This window comes from Colobus angolensis, unplaced genomic scaffold, assembly GCF_000951035.1.
Source record: "Colobus angolensis palliatus isolate OR3802 unplaced genomic scaffold, Cang.pa_1.0 Scaffold134, whole genome shotgun sequence".
Classification (NCBI taxonomy): Eukaryota; Metazoa; Chordata; class Mammalia; order Primates; family Cercopithecidae; genus Colobus; species Colobus angolensis.
Window position 1 is genome coordinate 381,759 of NW_012114422.1, and position 20,327 is coordinate 402,085.

Below are 20,327 nucleotides of genomic sequence, written 5' to 3' on the forward strand. Positions count from 1 at the left end.
GAAAAAAAAAAAAAAAAAAGCAGATTCTGCAACTGTGGCACTTTCTACAGTGTCCTTCTTCCATTCTCAAGGGTGCAGATTCTGCATCCCCCAAGCACTGAGGTGCAAGTTATGCATCGCCAGCGGAGCCTATTGCTCTCTCCAGCCTTGCTCTGCCTGTGACATTTGCCCCTGGACTGCTGAAGGAGCAAAAGATTTTCCTGGTTTAACCTAAAGTTTCTAGAAGTATTGGAAATGCTTCCTACTAGGCTTTGCTTAATAAACCTCTTCCCCACTTTATTATATTTGGCTCACTTCCCTGATAGACACTATAATACATGGGCTTTGTTACTAGAACTTGAGTGTAAATCCTGGACTGCTGCTTGCTAGCTGTGTGACCTCAGATGTACTGAGCTCTACCTTCCTCATCTGTAAAATGGAGATGATACTAATAGCTACTGCCTGACGTTATTGAGAGGACTGAGTTAGTATATATATAAAGCGCTTGCTAAGTGTCAAGTGTCAGCCATTACTGTTATTAATTTCCATAGCTACCTAATTAATAACTCACACCAACCACTTTGCTGAGTCACAAAAAGCCCACCTTCAGTGTAGCAATCCCCATAAATATGCTGAGTGAAACGGAACTTCATTACCGAAGAGGCTGACATGGTACTGCCAGAGGAATTTTCTTCCATCCTTCTGCTGTTAATGAATAAACTAGAGATTTCCAAGACTTCATTGTGAAGGTTTCGCAGCTGAAGATGTCGATATCCTGGAGTAATACAGAATTGGCAAAAGCTTGTTAACCATGCGCTACTGAAAATAAGATGCTCCTGGAGGTCAGTAAATGACAGGTAGAAAGAAGACCTTAAAATGGGCAGGGATGGCAACAGGCATGCAACCAACAGGTGCCTTTTCACCAGGAGAGTGCTGCCCCTGAGCTACCCAATGGCAATTAATTTGTTCAAGTACTGTTTCCAACTTAGACACAAACAGAAAACCTTAAACTCAGACAAAACCTGATCTAGTAGGAAAACCTGATCACTAACAGTCCCTGTTCAAATGTTCTACCTTAGAGCAGCTTTAGTGATAACAGAGTATTTCCACGATGGGAGATGGGTTATACGTTACGGTATGACTATAAGTGTAAGTATAAAATGGAATAATACACAACTGGTAAAAGTGGTAATGTATATGTATAGTTATTAACATGAATGGTTGCTCACTATATACGTTAGTAAGTGAAAACCAGTAAGTTACAAAACATAAAGATTAGTAGAGAGCCTATTTGTTAAACATATGTCTGTATGCTCATGTGTTATATACACAGTAGTAGAAACAAAGCCTGCAAGATTTATACACCAAAAGCGACGGTGCTGGAGAGATGGAACAATGGCTAATCAAAAAACAAATCGTTTTGTTTCTATGTACTTTCTCACATTTCTGTAATAACAGTTATGGGTGTCCCCCTGACCCCGTACTCCCCATTCCTGTGTAGAAGTCCTAACCCTCAGTACCTCTGAATGTGGCTATATTTGAAGAGAGGGCCTTTAAGGAGGTAATCAAGTTAAAATGGGGTCCTTCAGGTGGGCCTTAATCCAGTGGGACTGGTGTCCTTATGAGAAGAGGGGATTAGGACACAGACAACATAGAGGGCTGACTGTGTGAGGACACAGTGAGCAGGTGACCACCTGCAAGCCAAGGAGAGAGGCCCCAGAAGAAACCAATCCTGCCAACACCCTGATCTCAGACTTCCAGCCTTAAGACTGTGAGGAAATACATTCCTGTGGTTCAAGCCACCTAGTGTGTGGTATTCCGCGATGGTAGCCTGAGCAGACTAATTAAATGACCACAGGCTACTTGCACAGAGAAGAAAAACAGGAAAAGAACACAAAGTAGGAAACTGTAATGTGTTTGTGAGCTCCGAGGATGGCAGCTTGAGTGTGGCTGGGAGAGGAAGTGCGTACTTAGAACATTGGTGCTCAAAGGAGACCATCAGAGCCAGCGCACCTGGGAGCATGTTAGAAAGGGAAACTGTCAATTGCTCCACTGCACTCCAGCCTGGGTGACAGAGCCAGACTCCATCTCAAAAACAAAACAAAACAACGATGCACAGGCTGAAATTTATCACAGTGCCACAGCAAAGCCAATCCACAAGCCAACAGATCTAGCCTTTTCCCAGAATTCTTCATTGCCCTCTTCCTGCACCTGAAAACCAGTCCCAGCTTCCCAAACTGGACTTCTGCCAGGTACCAACTCCAACCGCGCGGTCACTTGGGCCACCACCACACCCGATCCCTCCGACATCTCTGTTTCCTCTCCTTATTTCAATCCCTGCTTTCAAACTGCCAGCAGTGCTGTGGGTAGTATTTAGGAAGAAAAATGTGTGGAAATGTGAGTGCAACAACCACTGCTCCCAACATCAGCAGGCGTGGGTGAGGCTGCACTTTACAAGGGATATTGTTAATACCGCAGATTCTTAAAAAATGTAAAAGAAAAACTTCTTCTGAGACGTGCTTCAAAAGTGCTCCAATCTGTATTTCCTTTTGCTTCTTATTTCAACTTCTTTATAAGAAAATGTCAAACACAAAAGAAGAGAGAAGAGTATAAGGAAATTCTGGCATCCATCGTCAAGCTATGACAGTGATTAACATTTGGACAATTTTATTCTACCTCGTTTTAAAGCTTTCAGTGGAATGATTCTCTGAGCAGTTACCGCTGAACTGTTGTTTTCCACAACTGCAAAACGAAGAAATACAAGATCTTCGAAGTGAACGCGGAACAGAAACTGCTCGTTCCACATGGGGTTCAGGGTGTTTCGATGGATGGGCTTCGTGCGGAAATGGCAGCTGTCCAGAGGCATGCCCAGGACATCGACTTCAATGCACGGGCTTCCCGTGCTGTTACTGGGGCACACATTCTGGCCAGAGACAATCTAGGGTGAGGGAGACAAAAGGGATCAAAGTCACCAAGGATAAAAATGAAAGACAACCTCTACACCTCACTGCTTCCCTCTGCAAAGGAATCCCAAGAACACTGGAATGGACAAAGTGAATGATGAATAAAACTATTTAAAAAGTAAGTGATTGTAGGGCCGGGAGTGGTGGCTCACGCCTGTAATCCCAGCACTTTGGGAGGCTGAGGTGAGCAGATCACGAGGTCAGGAGATCGAGACCATCCTGGCCAACTTGGTAAAACCCCATCTCTACTAAAATACAAAATATTAGCTGGGCATGGTGGCGCGCGCCTATAGTCCCAGCTACTAGGGAGGCTGAGGCAGGGGAATCGCTTGAACCCGGGAAGCAGAGGTTGCAGTGAGCTGAGATCACACCACTGCACTCCAGCCTGGTGACAGAGCAAGACTCCATCTCAAAAAAAAAAAAAAAAAAAAAAGTAAGTGATTGTAACTGGGTAATCACATGACTGGAATCACGTGAAAAGCCTATTTTGTCAACATCATTCACTTAACTGTAACCTTTCAACTATTAAAAATGTTCAAATGTCTTCAAAAACCAAACAAGATGAAGTTAAATTTCTCACAAAAGACGACTTTACGCAATAATAAATTTGTTACTAATATTCTGTTCAAAATGTCATAGGAATATGTTTTATAACTTCAAAACCTTTTTCTTGAAGAGTTTCATTTTGGAGCAAGTTGCAGACATGTTAGGAATTAATTCACAGCTTTCTGTAAACAGATAAAACTACCCTTGCCCCTAGCTAAAAAAAAACAAAAACAAATAGGAAAGGGGCTACTGTCCTGCTGTCTTAGGGAAAGAGAAAAAGCAGTTTGGGTGGTAGGAAAGTCTGTGAATGGGGTTATCCCAGGGGTTTGTGGGTGTCGTATTTGGAGGGCTGCCTGGCATTCTTCCCGTGGAGGGAGAGAGACAAGATCTAAAGGTGGAAAGAGATGACCAGGTCTCTTTTGTTGTTTTGTTTTGTTGAAACAATGTCTCACTCTGTCACCCAGGCTGGAGTGCAGTGGTGTAATCTTGGCTCATTGCAACCTCTGCTTTCTGGACTCAAGTGATTCTCCAGCCTCAGACTCCCGAATAACTGGGACTACAGGCGTGAGCCACCATGCCCGGCTAATTTTTTTGTTATTTTTTGTAGAAACAGGGTTTCACCATGTTGCCCAGGCTGGTCTCGAACTCTTGAGCTCAAAGCAATCTACCCACCTGGGCCTCCCAAATTGTTGGGATTACAGGTGTGAGCAATCGCACCTGGCCAGGTCTCTGTTTTTAAGAGGAGTCTGTGGAGTTTTGACAATAAGTTATTTAGGTGAAAAGGAGTAAGGAAAGGCCCATGAATGATAAAGGTTAAATTATAACGAGGAAATATACTTAATTGTATTTATATATTGACGTGAGTTTGTCTGATCTTAGAGCTTTGGAGCTTAGAGCTTAACATGAGCTGATCTAACAAAAAGCGCAACTTTCATGGGCTATACTCATAGTTATGATTCTGTGGGCCCTGGAAGACAGAGCTGCCATCGTCAGTACATCAGGAGAAGCAGGGACCTCATAAGCCCCGCTCCTGGGCTCTGGCAAACACAGTGTCTGGCAACAGCTTGCCTAGCCATAGCTACTGCTTCATGGGAGATAAATACATTATTCTGGGAACTAACTCTGTATGACCAAAATTGTGACATGACAGCTTTCCAATGCCTTGAATTCAAAACCAGTTCGTTTTCAGAAAGGCTTAAAGCCAACCTTAAGTTCTTTCTCTAGGGGCTGTACTTACAGTTAAAGAATAGACTACAGGATCCATGCTGTCCAGATCTCTTTCCAGTGGAGAAAACTTCTGATACATCGGGCAGTTCTTGTCCCACAGAACTGGAGGTTTCAAAACATAACCACAACCACCATTTGCCTCAAACATTGCAGCATTTAAATGTAAAGGGAGATCTGTAAAACAACAAAAAAAAGCCAATATAGCGTGTTACTTTGTCACTTAAGTATCGTCTAATAAATTTAAAGTTCAAAAGAACTTTGCATCAATTTTCCCTAAGCTCCAGCATGAAAAAGAGATAACCACCCATTCGTCCCACAGATTGATAAATGCTTACTATATGCCGAGTTGAGTGAGGCATCAGACACAGCAGGCAATAAGAGAAAAATTCCTGTCCCTCTGGGGCTTACAGTCTATGGATTGCCCTGTGTTACCACTCCAAACTAGGTTCCACCACTTAAAAATGCCTTTGCAAATATTTGCTACATCTGTCTGAAAAATCTTGTGAAATACAGTTGACCATGGGGGATTGGTTCCAGGAGGAGAAGGTACCAAAGTTCACAGATGCTCAGGTCTGTGATATAGATGGTGTAGAATTTGCATTATAACCTATACCATCCTTCTGTACACTTCCTTTTTTTCCCCTGGGAGCATAGATTCAAGTTGCCCTGAATATATGCTCCCTCTTCTGTATACTTAAAATCATCTCTAGATTACTCATAATACCTAATCCAATGTAAATGCTATGTAAATGGTTGCCATACTGTATTGTTTAGGGGGAAAAAAAAAACAAGGAAACAAGGCTGTATATGTTCAGTGCAGATGCAACCATTCATTTTTTTAATGAATATTTTCAATCCACAGCTGGTTGAATCCACAGATGTGGAACCCAAGGATGTGGAGGGGCAACTGTACCTTATTTTATACTAAATTTTAGAAAGGAATAATGGCTTATCTCTAAACCATGCAGACAATTGTATGGACAATTCTTGCTATTTCAAATGTAAGATAAGAATCTTAATTATACAAGAAAGAATAGGAGAATAGACAGAAAAACATGCTTTTCCTTGAAATCTCAATTTCATTCCATAAATTACAATACATCTACTTCTTTTTAAAAAATTGTAAACATGAAAAAAATTCACATCTGATTGACATCACGTCCACAATCCCCTCAATCATAAACATCAGGAACCTTCAGAGAAGCTTTGAGTTTTTTGTTGCCAAATTTTATTTGGTACAGTACTTTGATGAACAGTTGGATTCCTGCACTGTTTCTAGGCTCTTACACACTCAAATGCTCACCTGATGGTGAGCTCAATAAACAGTAACTATATTTTTTTGTGATCATGACATCAATCTCAAGTGATTTCAGTAGCACTGCGTCTATCCTAATAGTTTTCCAAAACTTTAAAGCTGTAAAGCCAAAACTCTAAAGCTATTATTAAAACGTTGAAGTTTTAAAAAAACTATTTTATTTTACTGTTTTAAGTTCTGGGGTACATATGCCAGATGCGCAGGTTTGTTACATAGGTAAACATGTGCCATGGTGGTTTGCTGCACCTGTCAACCCATCCCCTAGGTATTAAGTCCAGCATGCATCAGCTCTTTCCTCTAGTGCTCAATTTCTTAACTGAAATCTAACTTGGTGGCCTAATATGTAAAAGAGATCCATGTAGAGCCGCACAGTTTGAAATAAAGGTGGGACCTCAAATTTAGCCCTCTTGCTGTCCCCTGGACATGGTCCCAGAACTTCCTCTGGGGCTATAGTTTAAAAATCATCATTCCAACCAAGTGAAAGAGTATGCACAAATCAGTGTAACCCTGCTACACCTCTGAAACAATGCACATAATGATAGATCAAGCATACCATTGCCTTGATGGTCTTCTACTCATTAAAATACTCTGCATTATGTAGACACCATTCACATAATGTTTATCCTTCTATCTGAGGATTGGAAAAGTCTGTGATTCAAAAGAGCTTAATAAATTCTTTAAAAAAAGAGGTTTTCCTTTTGACTAGGGTTTCATGTTTACACATGGTAAGGTACTGTTCTGCCTCAGATGCAAAGAACTTAGAGGGTCTGTTGCCAGCAATAACCAGGGTTTGCATACCAGCCTCAGGTCAGTTTCTAAACTCAAGAGTTGGTTTTATTGAGTGTTGATCTGGGAAACTCCTAGTTCCAGATCACTTCAGACCTCCTTGGAGTTGATGGAACCAGCTGAAAGCTTGGGAAGGGATGGCCATAAGTCCATGGACACCCACTTGGAGCATTAGAATCCCCTGAAATCCAGGAAGTCGCAGAGCAGAAGATCCATGAAACCTCTTGGGAGGTTGGCCCTGGGAGGGTTTCTCTGCTATTTGGTTGGGATGCTTCATGGATAATCAAGCACTTCCTAGCCTGGAAATTCTTTTCAACAATTGAAAAATGGTGCTTCAATTGTTGACTCTTATCAATCTATTGGATCTATCTATCTATATATATATATATTTCTTTTTCTTTTTTTTTGAGACAGTGTCTCACTTTGTCACCCAGGCCGGAGTGCAGTGGCGCAATCTCATTTGACTGCAATCTTTGCCTCCTGGGTTCAAGCAATTCTTTTGCCTTAGCTTCCTGAGTAGCTGGGACTACAGGCACATGCTACCATGCCTGGCTAGTTTTTGTATTTTAGTACAGATGGGGTTTCATCATGTTGGTCAGGCTGGTCTCGAACTCCTGACCTCAGGTGATTCACCTGCCTTGGCCTCCCAAAGTGCTGAGATTACAAGCATGAGCCATCATGCCCAGCCCCATCTATATATTTTTTGAGACAGAGTCTCGCTCTGTCACCCACGCTGGAATGCAGTGGAGCAATATTGATACACTGCAACCTCTGCTTCCCGCTTAGTCTTCCAAGTAGCTGAGACTACAGGTGTACACCACCAAGCCCCACTATTTTTTTTAAAAATATTTTTAGTAGACATGGGGTTTCACCACGCTGGCCAGGCTGGCCTCGAACTCCTGGCCGGAAGTGATCCACCCACCTCAGCCTCCCAAAGTGCTGGGATTACAGGTGTGAGCCACTGTATCTGGCCTTACCTGTCTGTTTGAATTTGCAATTTAGAGAAGTAAATACTTGGAAAAGATCTTGACCAAAAATCAAGAACCACATGTTTATATTGCAGTGGGGCTGGTGGTGATAATCGGCCTCAACTCAGAGTAGCAAGTGTTTACTGAGCATCTACTGTGTGCAAAGTATTAATATGAAATCAGGCTCTACCCCCAGTTTGCAGAAATGAAGACCACTTGTACAGATGAACACACGGATACTCCATGTTGCTTGTACTTTGTCCAACATGGGGAGATGTTTAATCAGCACACTGAATGGAGAGAGGTTATGTGATAGCACCTTTTCCTGGTTTGGAAGATTATGCAGAGAAATTTGAGGATGAACCACCTAGAACAGTCATTTGATGGGGATGGCTTAAAGATGTACTCTCAATCCCAACTTGATTTGGAATAGAGGCAAAGCCTTTAAGGGTGAGTCGAGGACAGGCAGCTTTAGTCTGTACTTCTGGACAGCAGGGTGACCCACGGAGTGGCAGCTCCCTGTGTCCCCTTCACCTGTGGCTCCCTTTTGCCATCAGTGGAGCCAGTGTGTCTATACCAGTCCTGGCACTTCTGGAGAAAGGGCACATCCAAAACCAAATGCACTTCCATTTCCTTGAGAAAATCTTTCGATAGTGACTTCAGTTTACTTAAAATATGCCGGTATAATAACCAATGGCACCAGGTGGACACAGGACTACAGGCAGGGCTAGAGATGTGGACCCACAAGCCACTCAGAAAAGAATGAACAGAAATAGAAAATACAATTTTTACAACTTTGAAAGTATTTCACGATTATTTCCATTTGCGAGCCCAAAGCATACTGTTTTCATAACTTATCAAACACACTCAATGATAGCTAACCTTTGTAGAATGCTCTCTATGTGCCAGACACTATGCTAAATATGGTACTTCACTGGCATCATCTTATTTAATTTTAACTGAAAGAAGCACATATAACAAGGGCAGAAACGCGACCAATATCTCTAATCATATGTCTTTGGGGTCATCCACCAATGGGTGTTGTTGGCACCAGTGCCAGGTTGCTAGCTGATCCCAGAGCTAAAGCTGTGGTTTGACCTTAGCTGGAGACAAGGCCATACTGTGATTTGTGGTTCAGCATGGATAGATGACACTGGATTCAGTTCACGCGAGATGAATGATAACAGCTGACTGCTGCTTGACTGTTCAAGGGAAAAACTGTGATTTATGAATGACTTTTTAGGAAACATTTATCTACTCTTTCCTCACCGTCTGTAGCTCCTCTCCTCCCCCATAACCAAGTGGAAACAAAATGCTTTATCTTTTAAACTTCCAGACTCCTTGCATTTCTTAGTACAAGTCATCCTACCTTCAACAAATTAACCAGATTCTGCCTTGGTTTGCTCATCTGAGAAATGGTGAACATAAAGGTACACAACTTTAGGGCTGTTGTGAAGATTAGATAATAGGGGGTCAAGAATTCAGCGTACTGCCTAATGCACAGTGAGCGGGCAATCAACGGCAGCTTCTACTCTGGAGTTTTAGGCCTCATATCAGAGTCTCATTGACTGTGGAGAAATATGATCACTACTTACTCTGTTCATGTACTTCACATACTTGTTTTCCTTTTGCTAGCTACTCTTAGGGCACTGACCATTATTCTCCATCTCAATTCCAAAAGGATAAGAAGCTAAAATGGTTTTAATTTGCAAAGTGGTTGGAGCGACATTACTTTTTGACTGCAAGAACAACTGCGTAGTGCGACAGGTTAACTAGGCGGTGTTAGGAAATCCCTGCTGCAAAAAGAGCTTTAAACATAAACGAGGCATGGCTCTGTCAAGAGCAGCTTGGTGTTTGAAAAACTATATTAAAAAAGGGCAGGACCAGGAGACCTTACAGGCCCCTTCAAGGTTCTTCAAGGTTCTTTTCTATCACCTTAATCTGAAACATCAGAGGCACAATTCAGTATCAAATTCACTTCTCTTTTCCATCATCATATTTTTATTCTCACATACGATGTGCCCCAGTCTGGAATCTTGCCCATTTGAAAAAATGTTGTCAAACTGCATTTACTGAAATGTAAGACGCAAAGGAGAGAGGTGAGCATGCAGGCCCCTTACCATCGGTCTGGTAGTTGAGTGCCACGAGCTGTATCCCATGGAGCCAGAACATGATGGGGTTCGGGTTGGAGGAGTCGATGCGGGTGGCAGCAGGGTAAGTTCTCAGCAGCTGACAGGCGGTATGCTGGATCAGTTTCTGAGAATACCTGCGACACAGACGTTTGGCGGCATTTTCATTCAGCGACGAGATATGATAACATTTAGGAGTTCTAATGATAGCACTGAGGGATGTGGTTGGGTTGAGAGGGGAAGAAGATTCCTCCCAGGTCTGTCGAATGCCTTCACAGGAACCTAAACCCCCCAAGAAATTAGCCACAGATTAGTGTAGAAAACTTTAAATATTTCAGTAAGATAAACCTTGAACAACATCCCAGTAAACAGTCATAGCATATAAACCACATCAGAATACCTCTTGGCTTTTACTTGTGAGTTAGCTTGCCACTTTGAAAAAACATGATGGCTACTTAGTTGTAAAATGAGTGTGGTGGCTGAATGTGCTGGCTCATTCCTATAATCCCAGCACTTTGGGAGGTCAGGGTGGGAGGATCGCTAGAACCCAGAAGTTCAAGACCAGCCTGGGCAACATGGTAAGAGCCCATCTCTACAAAAAGTAAAAAACAAAATAAAACCAAACAAAAAAACCCCCACGAGAAACAAAACAAAATGAATGTAGCAACATCAGTTTAAATTAAAAAGCCTGGAAGTCCTTTGCCTCAGTACTTCATCTGGGTTGTGGTATATTTGCACAAATAAACAATATATGTATAAAGATATTCATGCCAGCAGTTTTTCATAGGAAATAACAAAATCAAATCAAACCAGGAAGCAACTCAAATGTATCAGTGAAGAAGTGATTAAATAAGTGACAGTATATCCATGCAGTGGATCACCACACAGGCATTAAAGAGAATAAGGAAGCTGTATATACAGAAAATTATGTGAAAAGTTACAGCAAGTATAAAGGTTATACATGTATGTTTGGTTATAGAGGCATACCTTGTTTTATTGTGCTTTGTTTTATTGTACTTTGCAGATACTGCGCTTTTTTTTTTTTTAAACAAATTTAAAGTTTGGGGCAGCCCTGCCTCCAGCAAGTTTATTGGTGCAATTTTTCCAACAGCATGCACTCATTTTGTGTCTCTGTGTCACATTTTAGTGATTCTTGCAAAATTTCAAAATTTTAACCATTATTATATATCTGTTATGGTGATCTGTGATGAGGGATCTTTGATGTTTTATTGTAATTGTTTTGGGGTGCCATTAGATGGGAAACTTAATTGACAAATGTGCGTGCTCTGACTGCTCTACCCACCAGCCCTTCACCCATCTCTCTCCCTCTCCTCGTGCCTTGCTATTCCCTGAGACACAACAATACTGACATAAGGCCAATTAATAACCCTACAATGGCCTCTAAATGTTCAAGTGAAAGGGAGAATCACACATTTCTCACTTGAAATCAAAAGCTAGGCTGGCCACGGTGGCTCATGCCTATAATCCCAGCACTTTGGGAGGCTGAGGCGGGTGGATCACCAGAGGTCAAGAGTTTGAGACCAGCCTGGCTAACACGGTGAAACCCTGTCTCTACTAAAAATACAAAAATTAGCCAGGCAGACGCACCTGTAATCCCAGCTACTCGGGAGGCTGAGACAGGAGAATCACTTGAACCCTGGAGGTGGAGGCTGCAGTGAGCTGAGATTGCACCACTGCATTCCAGCGTGGGCAACAGAGCAAGACTCCACCTCAAAAAAAAGAAAGAAATAAAAAGCTAGAAATAATTATGCTTAGTGAGGAAGGCATGTCAAAGGCCAAGACAGGTCAAAAATTAGGCATCTTGTGATAAACAGTTAGCTAAGTTATGAATGCAAAGGAAAAGTTCTTGAAAGAAATTAAAAGTGCTACTCCAGTGAACACACAAAAGATAAGGAAGCCAAACAGCCTTATTACTGATATGGAGAAAGATTTAGTGGTCTGGATAGAAGACTAAACCAGCCACAACATATTTTAAGCCAAAGCCTAGTTGAGAGTAAGGCCCTGAACTCTCTTCTGTTTTATGAAGGTTGAGAGAAATGAGGAAGCTGCAGAAGAAAAGTTGGAAGCTAGCAGAGGTTGGTTCATGAGGTTTAAGGACAGAAGTCATCTCCATAACAAAAAATCAGCAAGTACTAATGTAGAACTACAGCAAGTTGTTCGTGAGATCCAGCTGAGATCATTGATGAAGGTGGCTACATTAAACAACAGATCCTTTTTTTTGAGATGGCATCTCACTCTGTCACCCAGGCTGGAGTGCAGTGGCGCGATCTCAGCTCACTGCAAGCTCCACCTCCCAGGTTCACGCCAGTCTCCTGCCTCAGTCTCCTGAGTAGCTGGGACTACAGGCGCCCACCACCATGCCCAGCTAATTTTTTTTGTATTTTTAGTAGAGACGGGGTTTCACCATGTTAACCAGGATGGTCTCAATCTCCTGACCTTGTGATCTGCCCACCTCAGCCTCCCAAAGTGTGGGGATTACAGGCGTGAGCCACCACGCCTGGCCAAACAACAGATTTTTAATGTAAATGAAACAGGCTTCTGTTGGAAGAAGAGGCCACTTAGGACTTTCATAGCTAGAGAAGATAGGTCAAGGCCTGGCTTCGAAGAAAAGGCTGTCTCTCTTGTTAGTAGCTAATGCAGCTGGTGACTTGAAGTTGAAGCCAATGCTTACGGACCATTCTGAAAATCCTAGGGCCCTTAAGAATCATGCTAAATCTACTCTGCCTGTGTTCTGTAAATGGAACAACAAAGCCTAGATGACAGCACATCTGTTTACAGCATGATTTTTCACGTCTGCTAACACAGTATCCAGTCTGCAGCCCATGGACAAGGAGTAATTTGAACTTTTAAGTCTTATTTAAGAAATAAATTTCATAAGGCTAAAGATTCCATAAGTTGTGATTCCTCTGTTGGATCTGGTGAAAATAAAATGAAAACCTTCTAGAAAGAATTCACCATTCTAGACGCCCTTAAGAGCATTCATGATTCATGGGAGGAGGTCAAAAGAGCAACATTAACAGAAGTTTGGGGGAAGTTAATTCCAAACTTCATGGATCACTTGGAGGTGTTTAAAACCTCAGTGGAGGGAGTAACTGCAGATATGGTGGAAACAGCAGGAGAACTAGAAGTGTAGCCTGCAGAAGTGACTGAATTCCTGCAATCTCATGATAAAACTTGAATGGATAAGGAGTTGCTTCTTAATGGATGAGCAAAGAAAGTGGTTTCTTGAGATGGAATCTACTATTGGTGGAGATCCTGTGAACATTGTTGAAATGACAACAAACGATTTAGAATATTTCATACATTTAGTTGACAAAGCGGCAGCAGGGTTTGAGGTCTGACACCAATTTTGAAAGTTCTACCATGAGTAAAATGCTATCAAACAGCACTGCATGATACAGAGAAATCTTTTGTAAAAGGAAGAGTCGGATGATGTGGCAAACTTCACTGTTGCCTTCTTGTAAGAAACTGCCAGACATCCCAGCCTTCAGCAACCACCCCCCTGATGAATCAGCAGCCATTAACATCAAGGCAACACCCTCCACCAGAAAAAAGATTATAACTTGCTAAAGGCTCAGATGATTGTTAGCATTTTGTATCAATAACGTATTTTCTATTGAAGTATGTACGTTTTTTAGACATAATGCTATTGCATACTTAATAGACTATGGTATAGTGTAGACATAACTTTTGCATGTACTGGGAAACCAAAAAATTAATGTGACTCACTTTATTGTGATATTCACTTAATTGTAGTGGTCTGGAACCAAACCTGCAATATCTCTGAAGTATGCCTGCATCCTATTTGGATTATCTTAAAAAGGATCTTATTTTTCTTGAACAAAACACAATAAACTTAACAGTGGTTACCTCTGGAGAAAAGGACCAGGACATTGAGTGGAAAGGAATTTTAATAATACTCTGTCTTGTTTGAGTTTTTAACTATGAGAATTTATTACTTTCATAATAAAAAGTAACTAGAAATAAAATAGCCATATATTCTGGAGTTATAATGGTGAAGAGAACAGTTCCAAGAAACCACTAGAATGTTCCAAGGTGCCTCTAATTTTAACTCGTGAGGTAAACACTGCTCAAACATCTTCAGTGAAATGTTATTTTTATTTTTAATTTTAAAATTTTTTTTGAGACAGAATCTTGCTCTGTCGCCCAGGCTGGGGTACAGCGGTGCGATCTCGGCTCACTGCAACCTCTGCCTTCTGGGCTCAAGCGATTCTCTTGCCTCAACTTCCCTAGTAGCTGGGATTACAGGTGTGCACTAACACATTTGGCTAATTTTTGTATTTTTAGTAGAGACGGCATTTCATCATGTTGTCCAGGCTGGTCTCGAACTCCTGACCTCAAGTGATCCACCCGCGTTGGCCTCAAAAAAAAAATATGCTGGGATTACAGGCACGAGCCACTGTGCCAAACCTGAAATGCTGTTTTTAGTATGTTAAAAGTGTAAATTAGCAATTACAAAAATTTATACTATCCTTAGACAATACTGATGTTCATGGAAAAAGAATTTAAAAATTCAAGGGAAGTGCTTAGACGGTAAAATATCTAAATCATCCAGCATGCAGAATCAAGCAAAGATACTGTAAGAAAGTGACTTTACTTTTTCCAGATGTTTTGTTAAATGATGCTGTCTCCCCTGGGCTCATTCTGCCCGGATTGTTGCCAAAAATGGACTTCCTGCTTTTCCTTTCCTTTCCTCTGTTAGAGCCAGATGCATTTAGAGTTGACAGTCCTGTTCCCATAAAATGAAAATAAATAAGCCAAAAACTACAAGCAAGGCAACTCAACATTTTCCATCCCCGTTAATGTTTATTTTGAAGTCCTACTACTCCCTTGGAACCTAGTACAGAAACCCTACTAGCAGTTTTTGTTCTGTTAATAATAGCACTGTAGGCAATTGAAGCAAAGTTTTAAAAATGTCTATAGGCAAATGCAACAAGAACTGCATGCTTATCATAGAATGACCACAAAATCACACACACACTTAGCTGATTGTGCATCAGAAAGATTTTGAAAAACTGCCTGAAAAGAAGGTGCTGTGGCCAGAAATGATCAGGGGCTAATTATTTAATTTGGAGAGATGAAGGAATGGTTGTTCCTTGAGTTTTAGTGTCATGTTGTCTAGGTTCAATTCCTACTGGTATTAGCCTTGATTTAACACCTCCTTCTTTGTTCCTCAGTTTCCTTATCTACAAAATGTGTGTAATGATAGGAACTCGCTCATAGGGTTAGTCTGAAGATTAAATGGGAAATATGGCGATAATGATGTTGCATGGCTTCTCTTTCTCACTCCTGGTCTAACCACTCCCTGGATCCTTCATGCCTGGCACAGTGCCTGGTGCAGAGCAGGAACTGAATACACAGTTGCTGAATGAGGAAATGAATGTGCACCACATAGACCTGGCTCCAAGGTAAAAAGAGTGAGCTGAAGGCACCAGTGAAGCCAGAATTGCCTCCAAATTGTTCCCAGTGTCATAATTGTACTTTTGGAGAGTAATTCGCTAAGCTGAAGCAGCATTCAGGAGGTCCTCTTTCAGATGATAACACACCTTCCAAGAACATCATCAGAGGAGACAGGATAGAATAGTATTTAAGAGCACACACTTTGGAGTGAGACCGCTGGGTTTAAAATCTGTTCTTAGCAGGGCAACCTCACACAAGTTACTTAACTTCTCTACATCACTCCCTCATCTATAAATGGGCTGTGGTTAGGAATAAACAAGGTAATATAGTAGTGTATCTTGTTCAGGGAAGTGCTCAGTCCATAGTAGCTTTTATTATTATAGCTTAACGTGGGGCTTTTAAGGTGTTTTTTTTCTCCTCCAAAGTATTCATAACAGCCAACATGCACAAACTTAGACTACTGAGTTCTCATGCCTTGATCTTAGTATTTGTGTACATTTTGCTCTTGACACAATTACTTAATAATGGATTTTCTCCCAAGTAAAACTGATGAGGAGGCCAGGGGTAGAGGCTCTGTTCATTCTGTAGTTTTGCATGTATCCTGCCACATGTCAATATCTTCTACCAGTATGTGGGTATCTCAGTGAAGAGCCTGGTTATTCTTTTGGGATGGGGAGGGGAAGAATGTAAACAAGGGCTGAGTGATCAAAAAAGGGGAAGGATTTTGAATGGTGAGAAGGGGTCCAGAAAAATAATGAAGAAGCAACAAATGAACCTTCATCTACCCTGTTGGCTCACTTACCAATAACGACATTTCCAGAAAGCTGGGATTACAGGTGTGCACCACTACACCTGGCTAATTTTTGTATTTTTAGTAGAGACGGCATTTCACCATGTTGTCCAGGCTGATCTCGAACTCCTGACCTCAAGTGATCCATCTGTCATGTTCCAGACGATGTGCTAATCACAGTAGATTCTTTATTGCTAATTTTTACAGCAATCCTTTAGGTTAGGACTGTTACACCCCTTTTACAGATAGGGAATCCCAGGTGCAGAGCAGCTATAATACATAACTGTTCAAGTCAAGGTCATGGAGAGACAGAGCTGAGGTTTAAATCCACACGGTTAGCCTGCTGGCTGCCTCCCTTCCTCCGCTGAGTCTCTAGTTAATTTCAGGGTCTTCCTTTCATCTGTGTTTTCCCTTGCAATTGTGAATGAGAAAGCTGATTTTAGATATAGATGTTGGAACATCTGACGTGACTAAAGCTTCAAGATAGAAGTTTGAGCAGAAGTCATCTAGGTATTTAGGAATAAACCAACTCCAGAACCAGATGCAGTGGTGCACACCAGTAGTCCCAGCGACTTGGGAGGCTGAGGCAGGCGAATCACTTGGGCCAGGAGTTTGAGGCCAGCCTGGGCAACTTAGCAAGACTCTGTCTCTAAAAAGAAAAAAAATTACTTAAAAAACAAAAGAATAAATTAAATTCAGTGCATATGATGGCATCTTCCTTCAGAAATCCTAGTTTGTCTGGAAGCTTTGAAATCAACTCCCTAACTAGACAGGTGATGTACAGTCATTAGCATTAGCCACAAAACAACATTTAGGTCAACAGACCATATATATGATGGTGGTCCTATTTAAGATTGTACTGGAGCTGAAAAATTCCTGTCACCTTCTGCTATCCTAACATGATAGCATAACACATTACTCAAGTGTTTGTGATTAGATTGGTGTAAACAGATCTGCTGCACTGCCAGTCATATAGAAGTCTAGTACATACAATTATGTACAGAACATACTTGATAATAATAAATATGTTACTGGTTTATATATTGACTATACTATACTTTACATCATTTTAGAGTATGCTCCTTCTACATTACGTGTGTATATACATATATTTAAGTTATATATATATGTACACACACACACACACACACACATATATGTTAACTGTAAAACAGCCTCAGGCAGGTTCTTCAGGAAGTATTCCAGAAGAAAGCATTGTTATCACGGGAGATGACAGCTCCATGCTTGTTATTGTCCCTGAAGACCTTCAGTAGGAGAAGATGTGGAAGTGGAAGACACTGATATTGGTGATCTTGACGCTGTGTAGACTGAGGCTTATGTGGGTGCTTGTATCTCAGTTTTTAGTAAAAAAGTTTAAAAAGTAAAAAAAAATAAAATGAAGTAAAAAAATTAAAAATAGAGAAAATCTTATAAAGAAAGAAAATGTCTTTGGCTAGAGTCACAGAATGGGAAAAAAAAAGGAAAAAAAAATAAGAAAGAAAATGGCTGTGTGCGATGGCTCATGCCTGTATTTCCAGCACTTTGGGAGGCCAAGGCAGATTAGTCCAGGAGATCAGCCTGGGCAACATAGTGAGACCCTTGTCTCTAAAAAAAAAAAAAAAATTAGCCAGGTATTGGTGGCACATGCCTGTAGTCCTAGCTATTCAGAAGACTAGGGTGGGAGGATCACTTGAGCCCAGGAGTTCAAAGTTACAGTGAGCCATGATTCTACCACTGCACTCCAGCCTGGATGACAGAGCAAGGTCAGGTGTCTAATTAAAAAATAAAAATAAAAAAAGAAAGAAAATATTTTTATACAGTTATACAATGTGTGTGTGTTTTAAGCTAAGTGTTATTACAAAAGAATCAAAAAGTTAAAAAAAATTTATAAAATAAAAAGTTACAGTAAGCTGAGGTTAATTTATTTTTGAAGAAAAATTTTTTATTTATAAATGTAGTGTAACCTAGTGTACAGTGTTTATAAAGTTGATAGTCATGTACAGTAATGTCCCAAGTCTTCACATTCACTCACCACTCACTCACTGATCCACCTAGAGCAACTTCCAGGCCTGCACGCTTCATTCATGATAAGTGCCCTATACAGATGTACCATTATTAAATTTTTCATGCCATATTTTTACTGTACCTTGTCTTTTTAGGTATGTTTGCATGCACAAATACTTCTCGTTGTGTTACACTTACCTACAGTATTCAGTACAGTAACGTGCTATACAGGCTGGTAGCCTAGGAGCAATCGGCTCCACCATTTAGCCTAGGTGTGTAGTAGGCTGCAGCTTTGTCTAAGCTCACTCTACGATGTTTCGCAATGACCAAATAATCTAATGAAGCATTTCTCAGAATGTCTCTCCATGATTAAGTGATCCATTACTGTAAATATAATCAGTCTAGGCTTTCTTCTGGATGCTTTTCCGGACACATCAGAGGATTCAACATATTGGCACTGCTGAAATCAGGAGAGAAGCTGAGTCTGGGGACAGTCCGAGAGCCACTCAGGGTCACACGGCTCCTTCTCCTTCCTGAGTGCCTTGCCTGCCATGCTCTGCAGGGCACAGCTGGGCCTCATCTTACCCAGTCACTGTAGGCCCAAAAAGCTGTCTTCACTGGTTTTGCAAGATATTGGGAGGCACCGAGGGTAGTTAAGTTTCAGTGAACAGGGCTACCTCTCAATGGTGTGTTGGCTGACATTCTCCCAAAAGTTCTGTTCTGAGCCCTCTCATTTCCTGAAATGCGTCCCTTTGCCTTCCAAGGTGTTCCAGCCTGCAGCACTACTGTGGATCTGAGTAACCCAGAACAGCCATGGGGGGCGGCCAAGGCTCTCTGTGGGGAATGGCAACACTCAGTGCCAGGGACCCACACCCAGCTAGCCCAAAACTGTCCAAGGCAGCAGGGTTCTACTTCTGTCATTCAAATGGCTTGTTAGCAAACCACTATTTGATGAACAAAGCTTCTCTCTCAGTGCTGAGAAAATGACAGTGTGTATCCAGGGAATGGACTGACATTTGCAAGGCTCTCTCCATGGGGCTCCTTTAGTGTAGGAATAAAAATGAACCCTGGAAGTCACAGAATCTTCCGGATGAGCCTCACCATGGAATCCCTGGGTGCCTGCTCTGTGGGCTGTGTGGTGGATTCAAAGGAGAATGAGGCAAAATCCCCCTCAGAATCAAACTTCCAGATCATCTGGCTCTGCCTGCTCCTGACTTGCCTGCCTTAGAAACCCAGGGACCAGGACCTCCCAGTGCCTTCCAAGTGTAAATCCCTGGTAGAGAAGCCTGAGACTGGGTATGTTAATCAAGAGGCCTGGGTGATTCTGGAGATTTCAGCAAGTGTAGTAAATAAGGATTCTAGTAAACTCCACTTTTGAGTGACAAAGGCTCAGAGAGAAGATTTGCCTTGGCCAAATCACAGAGCGTGGTAGCCAAGAGCCCAAGTCTCGACCCGTGATCTTATCTGATGATCTTGTCACCACTGAATAATTTTTCTCTTACAGGGTTGTACTCTTTTAAGCTATGGGTATGTCAAGGCATACAGAGCAGTATAATGGATGGACACTGGAGACTCAGAATGAGAGTGGGAGGGAGGTGAGGGATGAAAAACTACCTGTTGGGTACGACTTACACTACTTGGGTGACAGGTGCACTAAAATTCCAGACTTCATCACTATACAATTCATCCATGTAACCAGAAACTACTTGTACCACTAAAGCTGTCAAAATAAAAAAACTCAAAATAAAAGAACAAGGTTGTACTCCTAACTGTGGAACAATTGGGTATCTAGGAGGTACCCAAAAATACGCCCATAAGTGAAGGAGCTCCAGAAAGGAGACGTCACAATGAGTTGAAGAGTCTCAGATACTTTACAAGGACCCCGTCCTTGGAATTTGGAATGGGGCCAAGGGGAGAAGGCAGGCCAGGCAAGGTTGAGAACACTCTGAGCAATGGCCTGGCACTAGAAAGACAGCAGTGTATCTAGGTCCCTGAGGAGAGTGGGGGATGCAGGGGAGCTTGTGGGAAGATATTGGAAACTAGGTAAGTGGGGTCATAAAATAAAAATACCATATCCTTTTCTTTTCCTATTAGAAGGAGAAAAAAAACCCAGGACAACAGAAGTACTAAATGCAACTGAGAAACAAACCCTAAGAGAAAGCAGGTCAAAAAAACTCA

The 20,327-nt window shown here is 41.6% G+C and overlaps 1 protein-coding gene across 2 annotated transcripts in view; it reads right to left on the minus strand.

Moving 5' to 3' along the window:
• PLCE1 (phospholipase C, epsilon 1) overlaps positions 1-20,327 on the minus strand; it is a 368,205-nt gene that overhangs the window by 19,000 nt on the left and 328,878 nt on the right. For both annotated transcript variants that reach the window (XM_011934310.1, XM_011934309.1), the window contains exons 23-27: positions 14,553-14,684; positions 9,905-10,195; positions 4,726-4,889; positions 2,656-2,917; positions 636-754 (exon numbers count right to left, since the gene is read on the minus strand). In XM_011934310.1, the coding sequence (XP_011789700.1) occupies positions 636-754; positions 2,656-2,917; positions 4,726-4,889; positions 9,905-10,195; positions 14,553-14,684 (968 nt within the window). The remainder of the gene's footprint in view (positions 1-635; positions 755-2,655; positions 2,918-4,725; positions 4,890-9,904; positions 10,196-14,552; positions 14,685-20,327) is intronic.